Source organism: Athene noctua, chromosome 5 (genome assembly GCF_965140245.1).
Source record: "Athene noctua chromosome 5, bAthNoc1.hap1.1, whole genome shotgun sequence".
Taxonomy (NCBI): domain Eukaryota; kingdom Metazoa; phylum Chordata; class Aves; order Strigiformes; family Strigidae; genus Athene; species Athene noctua.
The window spans coordinates 2,014,606-2,028,908 of NC_134041.1; the positions used below are offsets into that span (position 1 = coordinate 2,014,606).

Sequence of the window (14,303 nt, forward strand, 5' to 3'; positions counted from 1 at the left end):
TCACTTCATTTGTGTTTTTTTTTTTTTTTTAATTCAGGATTTTAGACATTTTCCCCAAACTACAGAGTGGGTTTTAATTATTGCACACTATTTCCGTTTCCTTAATTCCTGTTTAGCAGATTTTTATCAGCCCATGGTCTTTTGGAATATGTGAAATTTTAATTTGGCAGACTGTTAGTGCTGTATGGAATACTAACTCCTGGAGTACTTTAGTTTTAATGCTTAATTTCAGACTTGGAAAACCAGTCATTTTTCATCTATGTTTGGTAGTTTGTTTACACAAAAATCTTTATACAAAATTGATACCAGATACTTGAAAAAGATTCAAAGCACATTGGTTTATAGTTAAATACCTGTGTATTGATCCAGCAACGATGTGTGGATAATTGGTCTAAACAAGTTTTTTTAAAGTTAATGTGTCACACCCTTCACTCACCCTTTTTACCTTTATTCCCTCCTCCTCCCTTCAACAGAACAAGATGCTTTGTTGGCAAAAAAGAAAAAAAAAAAAAAACTTTTAAATTACCTATGCTTTTTCTTTGAGAGGGTACCCTGCAGATTGGCATAACCTTTCCCGTTGTTGGAGCTGGGAGGTGGGGGAAGGTGGTAGCCCTTGCCCCGTAGTCCGCCTGGACTCCGGCTGGGAGGTGGAATTTAGCAGCACGGGCTCTTGACACGAGCACATCAGGACCCGATAGACCCGCAGCGCCGCTCCACCCGCGGCAGCTCTGCCGGAGAAGAAACCGCCGCAGGCCGTGGCCGGGGCTGGCAGGACCGTGGCCGGCGGGGACGTCGCAGTCTGTGCGCGATGCGACAAAAGGTGCAAACCCAGAACCCCCGACGCTTCGCCTCTCCGTCAGAGCTTTGTTCTGGATTTGTGCAGTGTTTGAGATCGGATTGCTAGCTGACAAATGAATGTTGGTTGTTGTTATTTTTATTTTTATTTTTTTCCAGAGAGCGACTGTAAGAAACCCTTCCTACCCCCCCGTAGAAATTCGCCGTAGGTTTAATTTAATCCCTGTGAACAGGAACATTACCACTTCAGTACGCAAAAGGAGTTGAGAGAGTGACTAATAAAGAGGGTTTCTTAGGGTTTTTATCTGCAGCATTTGTTAGGAGACTAGAAACAGGTTTCTCATTTTATTTAATGTTTTACACTTTGGACAGCTTATAACATATTTGTAGTTTCTTAACTAGGTAGATAGAAAACTAAAGGTAACGCCCTATTTTTTTAAAAGCTGTACAGGACAGGCAAAAAGTATTGGAGACCTTTGAATATGAAATATCAGACTCCTTAATTGTGGTGTTTAGCTGGCTTGCTTTACCTGAACTATTTTCTACAGAAGTTTTTGTTGTAAACCACTGTTAATATCATTGAATTTGACTTTTTAGTGCACTCACCTATAGTTTTAAGTACCAGGCTGTGAGAAGGAGGCAAGTTTTCAAACAGTGGATGGTAAAACCTCTTGGTTTGTTTCTCCTGACTCTGAGCTGATCTTACCCAGGTGCTCAGCGGGGGGGGTTGGGGGGGCCTTTTGCAGGTCCAGCACTGAGTTGTTCCTCTTCTCTCTCCCGTTGCGGTTGGTAGAGCGTGTTTGCAGTTCCAGCGTTAGGGACACCTTGGATAATACAACTCAACAAAGGCCTTGATACGCAGAAAAACGCTTGTGGAAAAGCTTTCTCCGTCACGTAAACCTTCCTCCCCTTATCCAAACTGTCTATTTGCTGTTTTGGTTGGCGCTCAGCTATTTTTTCCAGATGACTTCTGGGCCAGCCAGGCAGTCGCTTAGGGCCCTGCTAGCTGGACTTGGTCAGAAGCTTTCCCCTTCTCCTGCTTTAGAGCATAGAGTTCCCCAAATTGCACGTCACGTACGACTTTCAAGACAGCTTGTACTTAACAATTGGTCCGTCTGCTGTTCTGATAGATGTAAATTTGCCTCTTTCAGTCCATTTGTGTCAAGAACTAAAACTGTGAACATATATCTTTAATATTGGTGGGTGTTAACTGAAATAAAGGTTTATTTTCATGCTCTTTTAAAAACGTCATGAAAACACGTGGAGATGAAATCACTTAGGTTAATAGTGTCTCATCTAGGTCCTGCCCCAGGAGGTCCAGTCTGCCTGTGGTGATGGTGCCCAGGCGTTTCCGTTGCCAGGAGCGGACTTTGCCTTGGGAAAACGTCTCCCGAGTAGCTTATTCACGATTAACGAGCTTGCTCTTTAGTAGAACGTTTTCTGTCCTCTTGCTTGCTACTTTTGCTGTCACGCCAAATCTAGAGGACTAGACCTTCTAAAATCTGAACAATTTGAAAAAGATGGTCAGCAGTAAAAGTTGGAGAGAAAACAAGAGAGAAGCACGTGGTGCAAATTGGCTTTTTTTTGAATGTAACGATGGCAAGGTTTGAGCATGAAAGTTCATCTTACAGACTGAATGCCGCTGATGCTGGGAGGAAACAAGCCTGATTAATAAATGCAAGTGTTAGCTGTGTGGGAAAGGACATGAATTCTCCTGAAACATCAGAAGCCGGTGTGAATATGTGGTGTTTGCAGTTGGAGGAGTTGAGACCACTCTTACCTGTAATGACTCTTTGCCCGTGGAGATTGGTTTGCATAGCCACGCCTATGTTTTAATAAACGCAGGACATATGCCTAAAGCTGACACTTCCAGCATTTGCTAACCTGCTTCTTTTCTAAAATCATTACAAGGGCCGTGCTACCTTCATTTTGTATTCCTGGCCAGTGGCTGGCAGGTCCCTGCTGGGCTGGGTGTAATGATCTGCCTGGGATGGGGGGTGTGTGTGTGTAACCTGACTGGGGGGGAAAAACTCTTCATTTGCTCTTTCTGGGAGATTTTTTCAGAGAGGAATGAAAAAAATGTGGTTGTTGTACTAACGATGCTGCGTCTTCAAGTTGGAATAAGGTTTTCTGGGAAGCCCTGTGTGGGAATTTATTTAGAGACTTTGAAGAGCAAGGGGAAAATGCACTCCAGTGTTCTGTTTGTGTGTGGAAAGTCAGTATGTGGAAATAGAGGAATGATAAAATAGTGCTTTTTTGCCTTTTTTTTTTTTTTTTAAATCCCTTTCCTTGGGAATAGGTATCTAATTTGGTTGCATACAGCTGACTAGAGGTATTGCTTTGTGTGATGCCCAACCACAGTCCTCTTGCCGGGGTGGTTGCCAAATTGGGTGTGTGGTGGAGAGCGTGAAAATGGCACAGAGAGCACAAAAAAACAGAGTTCTCTTGATTTGGATGTCAGACCCAAGCCAGAGCGACACCACGGCAGCCCTCATAGAGGGAAGATGTCAGTGTACCAGCCTTAGAACCAGCTGCTAGGCCCAAAAAGCGAAATGGCAGAGCTGGTGCTTTGCAGAAGAAAATCGTGCGAGTTTTCCGTGAAGCTCCCAAGGCCAGTGGCTGTGTTTGGGCAGACCGGTCTGTGCTTTATTTGTCTTACGTACTTTATTTTCCCAGGTGAGATAACTGACAGCAGTGACAAAAGGCGGTGTGAGAGGAGGGTGTAACTCTGGCTGAGAAAGTAGCTTTGGCTTTGTTCCTTGTGCTGGTGGCTGGCCCTGTGTTGCTGGGCCGTGGCTGGTTTTTCTCCCCGGGGGGGGGCTGCGGAACCCACCAGGGTCGTGTGTTTCTGGCAGATGAGTTGTCGCTGTCGCTTCATTCCCTGCAAGCAAGCAAGTAGGTGCTTACAGGGTGGGGTTTTTCCCTTTGTATTTCAGCAGCAATTACATCTTCAAAATACTAAATGTGAGGCGTTGGGGTGTGCTGCGGGGTGGGCGCGAGCTGAGGCTGGTTTTGGTGTGTGTCTGTTTGCTGCCCTGAAGGTGCCAATCCGGTGCCAATAATCACCAATAAGTGTGCTCGAGTTTTTTGATTTTCGCCCCCTGAGGTGTTGTGACAAAGGTAGTAACACCCAGAGGTGAGGAGCTTTATTTTTTTCTCATTCTTGCTCTCAGCAGAGTGAAGGTAAATCCGAGATGGGATTCCCACAGCCTTCCAGTTCAGCAATTCGGATTGGCACGCGTTTGGGATTTGTACTGGACAAACTGCCGGATTCCCGTTGTGTGGAGGACTTGGAGAAAACTTGCTTTTTCTCCTAAGAAAGCGCCTGGAGGGTTGTCTGCCTCAGGTGGTGTGGCGCTCACGGGGCAGCGGTGCAGGGCAGAGAGGTGGCTGTTGCTACTTGGTGCTTTTTCATGCAGCATTTCCTTTTAACGGCCGATCTCTGTTACCTCTCCGGCTTGGAGGAAGATGCTGAGAGGGCAGCAGCTCCAGATCACTTGGGGAGCGCCGTTAAAAGCTGTTTTCACGTGGAAGTGCGTTTTCCCCTGCTGTCATGCCTGAGCACGTCCACATCCAACCTGTGACCTTGATCATGGAGGTCCTGGGCCAATTTGGAGGAGGCAGTGAGGATGCAAACAAGTCTCAGGGTTGAAATACCATCCCCAAATACGGCTCAAAACTAAATTTGTGGGAGCTACACGAGTAGGGGCTGCACTGCAGAGCTCCTGTGCGTGGTTTTATGGGGAGCCTGCAGATGACAAAATCCTGCTGGGTCCGACACCCCTACTGCAGGTGGGCGGGGGGGAGCGTACGTCTCGCGCTGGCACCGCGCTGAGGCAGCCTGCACACGTATCTGAAACCTGCACCTCTCTCCCGAGGCTGCCCTGCGTTTCTGGGCGCATCTGGGAATCGTTTTTAATTCAGTGTGTGATTTCTGCCGTGAGCGTGGTGAGCTCGTGCCCCGCGGTTGGGCAGTTCAGGTAAGCACTCTCGTCCTCCGGTGAGTTCCCTGGCAGGAAGAATAAGCTTTTTGGCCAGCTGTGATACACGAAGGATCCCTCGGCACGTCTGGGCAAGGTCGTGGGCAGCGTCCTGCTGCAGGTGAGCCAAGGCATGGGCACGGGACGGCGGGGCAGCGGCTGTTGAGCGAGCTGTAGCCGGAATTGTGCATCCCAGCAGCTGCTCCCTGGAGTCCGGCTCCTCGCAGCGTTTTCCCTCCACTTTGGGGAAGCGGTTTCCTGGGCAGTAGCTGTCTTCAGCCCCTCTCCATTTCCTTATCCCCGAGAAGCTGCTTTCAGGAGGAAGATCATGTGCTGTTGGGGCCACAGCTTCGCTTGCAGGCTCTGTTTTCTGGATGTTTCAGGGGGTTTGTGGTGGGAGCTGACAGCAAGCGGTGCGCTGGATCCTCAGCTGAGCTGCTCCGCCTTTACCAGACACATCTCCCTTCTAAAAATACACGTAGCTGTGTGAGAACAGCTACATCATTGCTGATGGTTTTATTTTGTTTTCAGTACACAGGAGAAGACTGGAGAGGTAAGGCTTTGAGAATAGCTGGGTACTTGCCATCGCTTGTGCGGATCAAAGGGAAACGCTCTGGGTATTACAGAGAAGTTGCTGGAAGCCAAACGAGAAGAGCTGGTGCTGGGGCTTGAATTTCACATTCCGAAAAAAAAGCTTAATGTGCACACAACTCTCTTCATGTACTCCTGCCTATTGCAGAGGGGTTTTCACTGTGCGGCTGGAGGACCAGACCTCGGCACTCCGGGTGATGTGAACGAGCCCGGCCTGCGGCACCCGCCGGGAAGGCTGCGGGTTATTAACAGCCACACGTGTCCTGCAGTGCCTCACAGCTTGCGTGTGGGCCTCCTGCAGAGGGTTAGCACGGCCACATCTGGGATAAAAACGGGGAAAAAGCCAGCAGAGATCTCCCTAATGTGGCACTTTGGATTTGCTTTTCAAGCGGAAGGCGGTGGGGGAAGCCGTGGCCTTGCGCTGCAGGTGCCTCTGTCGCTGCTGTGGAAGGAGACGGTTGCAGGGGGGCTGTTCCCTCGCCGGGTCGGGGAGCAGCTCTCGGTGGAGGTGCTGCGAGAGGACGGTATCGCAGGAGGGTTCATCACCACCTCGTGTAGCTGGCTGCGATGGACAGTGGCCGCCCGGGGCTGGGCAGGAGGATGCTCCAGGTAAGTTCAGATCTGGACTTACACTTTAGCAGCAACGTTTCAGCTTTATTTTTAAAGACACTTTATTCTGTGAGTAGCTGCAGTGTAGCGCTTGAGCTTGGCCGGAGGGAAACAACAGGAAACAAATTTCATGTTTCCAACACTTTGTGTATATATATACACACACACATCTAGTAAAGAAAGTCATTAAGTGTGTAAGATTTCAAACCTGTAATTAGAATACTTCAATAAATGATTTAAATTCTTCTCACCAGTCCATTTGCCTTCCTGCCTGTTGCTTTTCTTTCTGGTGAGGATTTCTCCTTGCCCGAGCCGTGCAGGCAGGCTGGCCCTGGCGGAGCTGCCAGCCCTGCTGCCACCCCGTCCCTCCGTACCCACGGCACTGGGGACACGGTGACTTAGTGCAGAGGAATAATGCCCAAGGGCGTTTCAGTTTAGCACGGGTGGCTGCAGATGGGGCCGTGCTGCATCGCTGACCTGGTGCAGCGGGGCCCTGAGGGGCTGAGGACTGCTGCACCGTAACTTGTCGCTCTTCCTCAGCGAGTGATGGTGGAAATTATGGTTGGCACAGCTCTGAGTCCTGGGCTGGACCAAGGCAGGCTCAACCACTCCTGGTCAGGTGGTGGGACAGGGGCCTGAGACAGTCTAGGCTGCATGAAGGCATCTTGACTAATTAATTAACCTTTCTAAAAACCAGGTCACGCAGCCCTGGCATTCCCAAGCATCTGTGATTCTACCTGAGAGTGTGAGGTGGGTGAGGAGCTGCTGTATTGTACCGCGAGGTGCGACTTGCAGTGCTGGAAAAGTTTGTGAGTTGGGTTTTTTATTGCTTAAAGGTGTCACATGTAAGTTACTGGACTGGCTGTCCTGAAAACACACTGAAATACTTCAGTAAAGTGCAAAAAAATCAGGCCAGGCTTATGTCCCGCTGACCGCCTACATCGTGAAAGAGCTGCAGTTTATTTTCACCGTATCCAGAGTGAGATTCCCTTCGCAGGAAAGGATGGGAGTCAGAAAGGTGGTTGGGAAGCCGGCGAGCGGGCTGCACTCCAGCTCAGGGAGGCCGGTAGCGCCGGTGGCCGGGGGTGGGCGTGTGGCGGCTGTGTCGGTGACGGGGTTGGTGATATACTCCGAAACGGTCTGCATGTGCTCCTCCACCCCTATCCTCTTGTAGAGGTCGGGAAGCTGCTGCTCATAAACCTCCCCGTCGGCCGGGCTGGGCAGAGCCTTGTAGCCCGGCTCCTCCTGCCCCGGGCCAGTCGCCGGCGGCCAGTCGCCGTTTCCCCCGCTGCCCAAGAGGAGCTTGTCCCGCAGGGCCGGGGCCTCGGCTTTCACCAAGGTTTCCTCTACTTGTGTTGTTTCGGGCTCTTCAAAGCTGCCGGCGCTGTGCAGGAACAGGCTGGGGGGCACGCTCAGCTCGGCCTGTGGAGCAATAATTCATGACGTGAGTGGTAGCCTGTGACCTCACCCCCCAGTGCAAGTGGCCCTCCACACAGCAGATAATATGCTAAAAATGACAAATTTCCACGTTGTTCTTGTATTTAATTTGCCCAATACATAGCATGGTTTGGGTGGGAAGGGACCTTAAAGATCATCGAGTTCCACCCCCCTGCCCCAGGCAGGGCCACCTTCCACTAACCCAGGTTGCCCAAAGCCCCGTCCAACCTGGCCTTGAACTCTGCCAGCCTTCAACACATCCCACAGTTTAACACCACATTGAGAACAGAATTTATCCACCATCAGAGACTGCAGGTTTTGCTGCATTAACAGATTACTGACTTGCACGGCTCCAATCTCTTTTTCTTCTGAAGGTGGTGGGATTAGAAATAAATTTTAAAAAGTAAAATTTACCTTCATAGACAGGTAGTTCTTAGCCCACGTAGCGTTAGCTGGGTCTGGAATGGCTTTGCTCTGCCACTGTGGCACAAGCACGGAGAGGAGTGAGTATAATCTGCAGATTGAATAAGTGCAGTTAAAAGCTCGATACCTGCGTTGCTGGGATGTGCTCTTTGTGCCTGTGGCTACCGACCTGCTCAGTGTAACCCTGAATCTGCTTTAGCGGGGCCCTGGGAGAGCCCGGCTGGGTGGGGAGCACGTCCATGCTGCAGGGCAGCTCTTGGGCAGAGGGAGATGCTGCGCAGCATCCTCCTCCTGCCAGCCCCTGCCCCGGTTTGCCTGCAACGACCCCCAGCAGCGCTGCAGGCAGAGCTGGCTGGATACGGCCCTGAGCCCCAGCCCTGGAAAATCCAGCCTGGGAATGTGTATGTTGCTCTAAAGGAAACCAGGGTTTAACTTCACTCCCATGGATTGTACTTTTTTTTTTCTTTTTTTTTTTTTTTTTGGTGGAAGCAGACCTCAAGCTCTGTATTTCACACTATATATGAAATAAGGCTGTATTTTCAGCTCAGTGTGTGTTCTTATTCATGTGCTCTGAGCCCTTTATTCAGAGCAATCTTTGCTGTTCCCCAAGGTGTCCTGAAAGGACAGGACCATCCCTTCTAACAATTCTGTGATTTCCTGGAATGCAGCAGCTGGATCCACTCACAGTTTTCTTGCTGGAGGGATGTAACACATGCAGGCCAAGATGATCAAGAAGCTGCAGGTAAGCACAGCAGCCATCCAGTGCCCAGCACCTGAAATACAGGACACCCATCATTCATCTTTATTAAAAAACCCTGAAAATTCAAATATGTCAGCTCAACTCGGACAACAGTCGTGGCCTGACTAGCGTCTGCACTCATAAAACATACCAATTTTTTTTTTGGGGGGGTTCAAAATCATGAATCTGGATGGACTGCTGGGGCCAACAGTACTTTGTAACACGAAGATGCCTACCAATGTCTCTTGAGATACGCAGTCCACAACCCAAAACACACAATTACTGGTCTCCCGTCCAGACATTGACAGAGGGTGTAAACTTGGGGTGGTGCATGCAGCAGAGAGGTGTTAAGTAGAAAAGATCTTACAGTGCCTCTTTAATAAATTGTCAGTGACCAAACTTTCTCCGTGAATGTTGTAAATCCAGGTTTTACGCCAGGAAAACTTGCCTGGATTGCTTTGATTTCCTCTCCTGCTCACCTCCCTGGATTTCTCCTGTGGCCCGTGGGAGAAACCTGCTCCCACACTGCGGAGAGGAATTTCCTAACATGAGGGACTTGGGAGCTTAAAGTTGTTGTAGCACGTTGCTGGGGAGGGAACGCAGCTACACAAGCTTTCTGGCAATGCTTAAGCACAAATCAGAAGTCGGTGGGAGAAGGTTTTGTTTCAGCATCCCCTGGGTGGCAGAAGAACAGGGGCCCTGCACGCCCTGCCCTGCTCCCCAAGACAGCTCCGAGGTCGCGGGTCCTCAGAGACCCCCCGACCCGTGGGAGACGCAGAGCTCAGCAGGACTTTCTGTGCCAGAGCTTGAAGCACACAAATATTCCAACCAGCAACTCGAAGGCACCAAACCCTTCTTTCCCCTTCTCAATAAACCCTCCTGCTGGCCTGCAACTCAGATGATACAGCTTGGCACGGAGCTGGGAGCTATGCCAACAGCGAGACGCTACATCTTAAAACTAGCCAAAACTAGAGATTTTTCAGTAGTTAAGAGTAGTGGGAAAAGCATTCCCAGCCTGTGGAAAACGGGGCCAAGCGTTAGCCCCTCTCCCGACCCCTCTCCCCGGCAGACTCGTACTTTCCAAGCAGAGGAGCTGGGTGTTGCCCCAGGGCCCCTCTCCGGCAGCCGTCGATGCTGTCATCCACAGGGTGTAGGGCTGGCCGGGCTGCAGCTCCGCGATGTGCAGCGACCGCGGGGCGCTCGCGTTGGAAACGGCTGGAGGGAAACGGGGAGAAGCAAGTGAAGCCCCTAGCAGATGTTTTTACCCCACTGAACTCCAATGAACTGGGTTTCCAGAGCTTGGAGAGTGGAGAGGTACCTGTTACGTTAATTAATTTCCTTTTTGATGTTATTAAATCATTGGAAGGGCTGTGAAAGATCTTGTTTTGGAAGGTTGTAGGGATGGCCCGTGCCAATGTACAGACTGGACACCCAGGATTGTGTCCCCCGTCCCCGACTGCCGTTGCCTGATAAGCTGATGTTTCAATCTAAAATGAGGTTTGTATGGTGGAACTACGGAACACCCAGTAAAAAACTGTGGTGCGACTTCTGAATAAAGTTAAGAAAAAACCCATTTCTTGGGTGAAAGCCTGGGAGTTGGGCAGATGGAGTGGGAGAGGGCTTAGATGGGAAAAGCACAGGGGTGTGGGGATGCAGTGGGCGCTGCCTGCCCAGCGTGTCTCACGATATAAGGCTATATATATATACATATATAAGAGCATGTATTTGTTGGATAGGACTTTTAGAAATGCTGTTATTTTTCTATTCTGTTTTGAAAGTCTGTTATATTACCCTGCCAATAATTACACGGGTTTGCATTGGTTATGTCTTAAGAAAATAATAATTAAAAAAAAACAAAAACAAAAACGCAGGGAGAAACCAGATAGTTCCACTCTCAGAATAACTTAGAGTGGTGTTAACTCAAAGCTGGGAGCCCTGAATCCTTGGGCCTGTTGAGGGGCAGCTGTAGCAGAGGGAGCTGGCTGCACAGAGCTTTCCGAAGGCACCTTCCCTCCTCCTCCTCAATCCCTCGCACATCACGTTGGTCTTCGCCAGATACCTACCGTAGACCTGTGGGGCTGCCTGCCCGTCGTTTTTCTGCAGGTATATCCGGTACCCTGTGATGCAGCCCCTTTGCTGGGGGGCAGGGATTGCTTCCCATGACACCAAGATGCCATCGGCCCACGGTGTCGTGTACGTCCGGGGCCCAGCTGATGGTGCTGCAAAACATAAGATTGGCTTTTAAAGCCGAACTTAAGGTAGCTTAAAGACATCCAGAGGAGTATTATAGTGATTTACCTTTTGCTCTTGAGTATCCCCTGACTGATGCTGCTTGTCCAGCTCTGTCCCGGTAGAGTGCAAACACGCTGATCTGATAGCACACGTTATCTTTGATGTGTTCTAAATAAGGAAATTAAAAGGGGGCCGTTACTAGTTAAAGTATTTAGTCACGGCTAAAGTATCTACATCAGCTGCTTAAAGCTCAGATGAATCTTCTGATTATTGATGCATCTTTCATAAAGCAGGAAAAAAAAAAAAATCTTCTCTGGGATCTCCTGCTGAGCTTGGCAGAACCTTACTGTGCCTTAAGCAAGTGACGGTCCCACTCCTCAAGGGTAAAGTCCTTTGTTTTCTGGTGAAGCAACAGCTGCCGGCAGACCTGTACCCCCCGCAGGAAACCCTGCACCACGTTTAGTGCTCCAGGTAAAGGGAGGAGGTGAGTAGCTGTTACCAGCTTATTGCCCCAAATCTGAGGTGCGGGGTTTGCCTGCGCACGGGGTCACTTAGTGAGTACAAGAATCTCACACCCTTTTTTTTTTCTCCCCCGTGGCTTCACGGGAGCAGCCTCCTCCGGGCTGCTCCTGCGGGAGGGCGACAGGAGCTCGCTTTGCTCCTTTCGGAAGCAGAGCACGGAGCGATGGCGTGAACTCGCTGCTTTTTCCAGCTCATTCAAGAGTGGGGATGTGAACGCTTCGGAGGCACAGCGCCAGGGCAGAGGGCAGGGGAGACTAACGAGGGTAATATCGCTGTCACCCCGTTGTACCTTCAGAGCTGTCCAGTGTGCAGAACACCGACACGTAGTGCTGGTTGGGGTTAGTAACCAACTGGGAGGAAGAAAATAGTCTTTTCTTAAGCTTTTGGTCTCTTATACCTCTAGCTGGCTTGTTTCATTGTGGAGGGACTGGTTTTTTTTTCAGAGACATTTTACTTATCAGATATACATCTCAGCTGAGAGTGACTGCACAGCTGAGCCCAAAACAACCACAGATATTTTTTTTTTCCCCTCCCATACAGTAAGGATTTCTTACGCCGGATTAATAAAAATTAGAATCTGATTTATTCCTTGGAAAGCTTTCGAAGTAAAACGGTACCTCAGCCATCCCCTACCAGGGGGTGGTAGTTACCTGCTATCACCGTGGACAGGTTGGATGCTGGAAGCTTCACCCAGGCGGGGCAGGGCGGGGGGTGCGGGCTCCTGGGGGTGTCTGCCCACTCCACCACGTACCCGCTGAGGGACGCAGCTGAGGCCACGGGCGCTTCCCAGCTCACGAGGATGCTGCCGTTTCCCATGGCTACGGCGGAGACCTTCCGAGGAGGAGGCAGAGCTTACAGGGGAGAAGAGACACCGTCAGCACAAACCTGCCTTCGCCTCAGGCGGATTTGGTAAGTTTGAGGTACGGTTTTTCACTGTGTCTCACCCAGTTTGGCACCATGGGAAGAACAAAAATAAACTGCAGTTGAAAGAAAAGGTCTTTATACGGGGGTGATCCCTATGCTGATAGGAATAGGGTCACGTTCTTGTCTCGTCTCGCGGTGCAGCTGTTTGAACTTAGGCAGCACTGCTTGTTTTCTCATCCCCAAACCCTGAGAAGATGCTGCCAGGGCACACACTAACACCCTGCTCCCATGACAGAGTCACAAACACACCATCTCCACGAGACCGAAGCTCCTGCTTTCACAGCCAGGGCCAGGTTACATTTTCCTACAGGAGAAAATGTTTTGAGTCGTTGATTTTTTTTATCTGTAACATAAACCCAACATCTTTTCCCGACAGTTTTTTCTGACGGCTACAGCTGAACTGAGCTCACAAAGGAGTTTTTGTCCAGCTGCCTCTAAATAATGAGATGCCAGTGATATTTCTGCACCCATCCTATCTCTACTTAACAAGGGGCTCGTGTCGTCAAGGGCTGGTCCCCAAAGGAGGAGAGCATCCCGCTGGTCTTCGGTGCAGCACTGGGAAAAGGCAAAACATTTGGCAGTGGCTTTGTCACCGTTTTACTGACGTTACGCCAGGACAAGCGCACACAGGGAACTGCCTTTGAACAAACCACCTGAGACCACGAGGCCCTGTCCTGCCTGGTCCCAGCGCAGGAAATTTGGGGCTGGGTGAGTTCAGGGAACACTCATTGATTTTTGCTGTGCAGGTACAACAGAGTGCAACTTCACAGGTGGGAAAGCTTGTGTGATTTCCCCTCGCTGTCACCTTCCCTTCAGTCCTGCCACCTCTCTCATGCAAGAAAACATTTTTTCTTTTTTCTCTTTTCTCTTTTCTCTTTTTTCTCTTTTTTCTCTTTTTTCTCTTTTTTCTCTTTTTTCTCTTTTTTCTCTTTTTTCTCTTTTTTCTCTTTTTTCTCTTTTTTCTCTTTTTTCTCTTTTTTCTCTTTTTTCTCTTTTTTCTCTTCTTTTCTTTTCTTCTTTTCTTTTCTTTTCTTTTCTTTTCTTTTCTTTTCTTTTCTTTTCTTTTCTTTTCTTTTCTTTTCTTTTCTTTTCTTTTCTTTTCTTTTCTTTTCTTTTCTTTTCTTTTCTTTTCTTTTCTTTTCTTTTCTTTTCTTTTTTTTTCCTTTTTTCCTTTTTTTCCTTTTTTTCCTTTTTTTCCTTTTTTTCCTTTTTTTCCTTTTTTTCCTTTTTTTCCTTTTTTTCCTTTTTTTGGCATGGTTACCTTTTTGCCATGTCAGGTGCCCGGCTGGCTGACAGCCTGGCTTACCCCCATGTTGGCAGAAGGGGTTGAGGTGACCCTAATGCGGGGCAGCTTAACGTGGTGTGACACTGCACCCCAGTCACACCAAACACTGGATCTGCAGGTCCCCGACGATTCACTGAGGTGGACCTGGATGAGCACAACCTCGTGGGACCCGGATGTTATTCCCAGTGGTCCAGACCCAAGCCCTTACCCTGGGTGTCCAGGTCGGTCACGATGGATGCGGGGGGGGACCTGCCCCTTGAGTTCTCGGCGGTGACCGTTATCTTGTAGCCCACCCTCGGCACGACCCTGGTGAGGCTGGTTTGGGTGGTAATGTGGGCTTCTCCTGCCGGGGGGCTCCGCGGGCCCAGGGCTTTGAAGGTCACTGTGTACCGCAGGATTCTGCCTCTCGCCTCCGACCGGCTCAAAGCCTGTGAGGAAAGTGCATTAATTACTCTCTTCTTCAGAGGAGCAAAACCTGCAGACAGATGATGGCACCCGGGAAGGTTTGGGACCCTCTCGCAGGGGAAGGTGTTACTGCTTATTTGTGAACCAAACGCACCCTCTGCCGCAAAGGGGATCTTTGTGTGGCGGGGGGAGCCCTCCCGGGGGGGGCTTGGGCATGCCCCCACGCTGTGCTCGCCGTGGGGCAGCAGCCACAGCCCCTGCCCCACGCGGGGAGAGGTGGGGAGGTTTGTCATCCCCCCCCTGCCTGACAGCAGGGACGGCTCAGAGCATCCCCCTGGCCCAGGAGCTCAAGCTGCCCCGT

The 14,303-nt window shown here is 49.9% G+C and overlaps 1 protein-coding gene across 3 annotated transcripts in view; it reads right to left on the reverse strand.

The window, feature by feature from the left end:
* Nucleotides 1-12: 12 nt before the first annotated feature.
* The window catches only part of IL12RB2 (interleukin 12 receptor subunit beta 2), a 28,190-nt gene continuing 13,899 nt past the window's right edge, over nucleotides 13-14,303 (reverse strand). For 2 of the 3 annotated variants that reach the window (XM_074906001.1, XM_074906004.1), the window contains 8 exons: nucleotides 13,746-13,965; nucleotides 11,979-12,179; nucleotides 10,873-10,974; nucleotides 10,638-10,793; nucleotides 9,652-9,789; nucleotides 8,521-8,608; nucleotides 7,827-7,926; nucleotides 13-7,397 (listed from right to left, as the gene is read on the reverse strand). In XM_074906001.1, the coding sequence (XP_074762102.1) occupies nucleotides 6,912-7,397; nucleotides 7,827-7,926; nucleotides 8,521-8,608; nucleotides 9,652-9,789; nucleotides 10,638-10,793; nucleotides 10,873-10,974; nucleotides 11,979-12,179; nucleotides 13,746-13,965 (1,491 nt within the window). In that variant the 3' untranslated portion in view covers nucleotides 13-6,911. The remainder of the gene's footprint in view (nucleotides 7,398-7,826; nucleotides 7,927-8,520; nucleotides 8,609-9,651; nucleotides 9,790-10,637; nucleotides 10,794-10,872; nucleotides 10,975-11,978; nucleotides 12,180-13,745; nucleotides 13,966-14,303) is intronic. The other variant, XM_074906002.1, reaches the window with a different exon arrangement.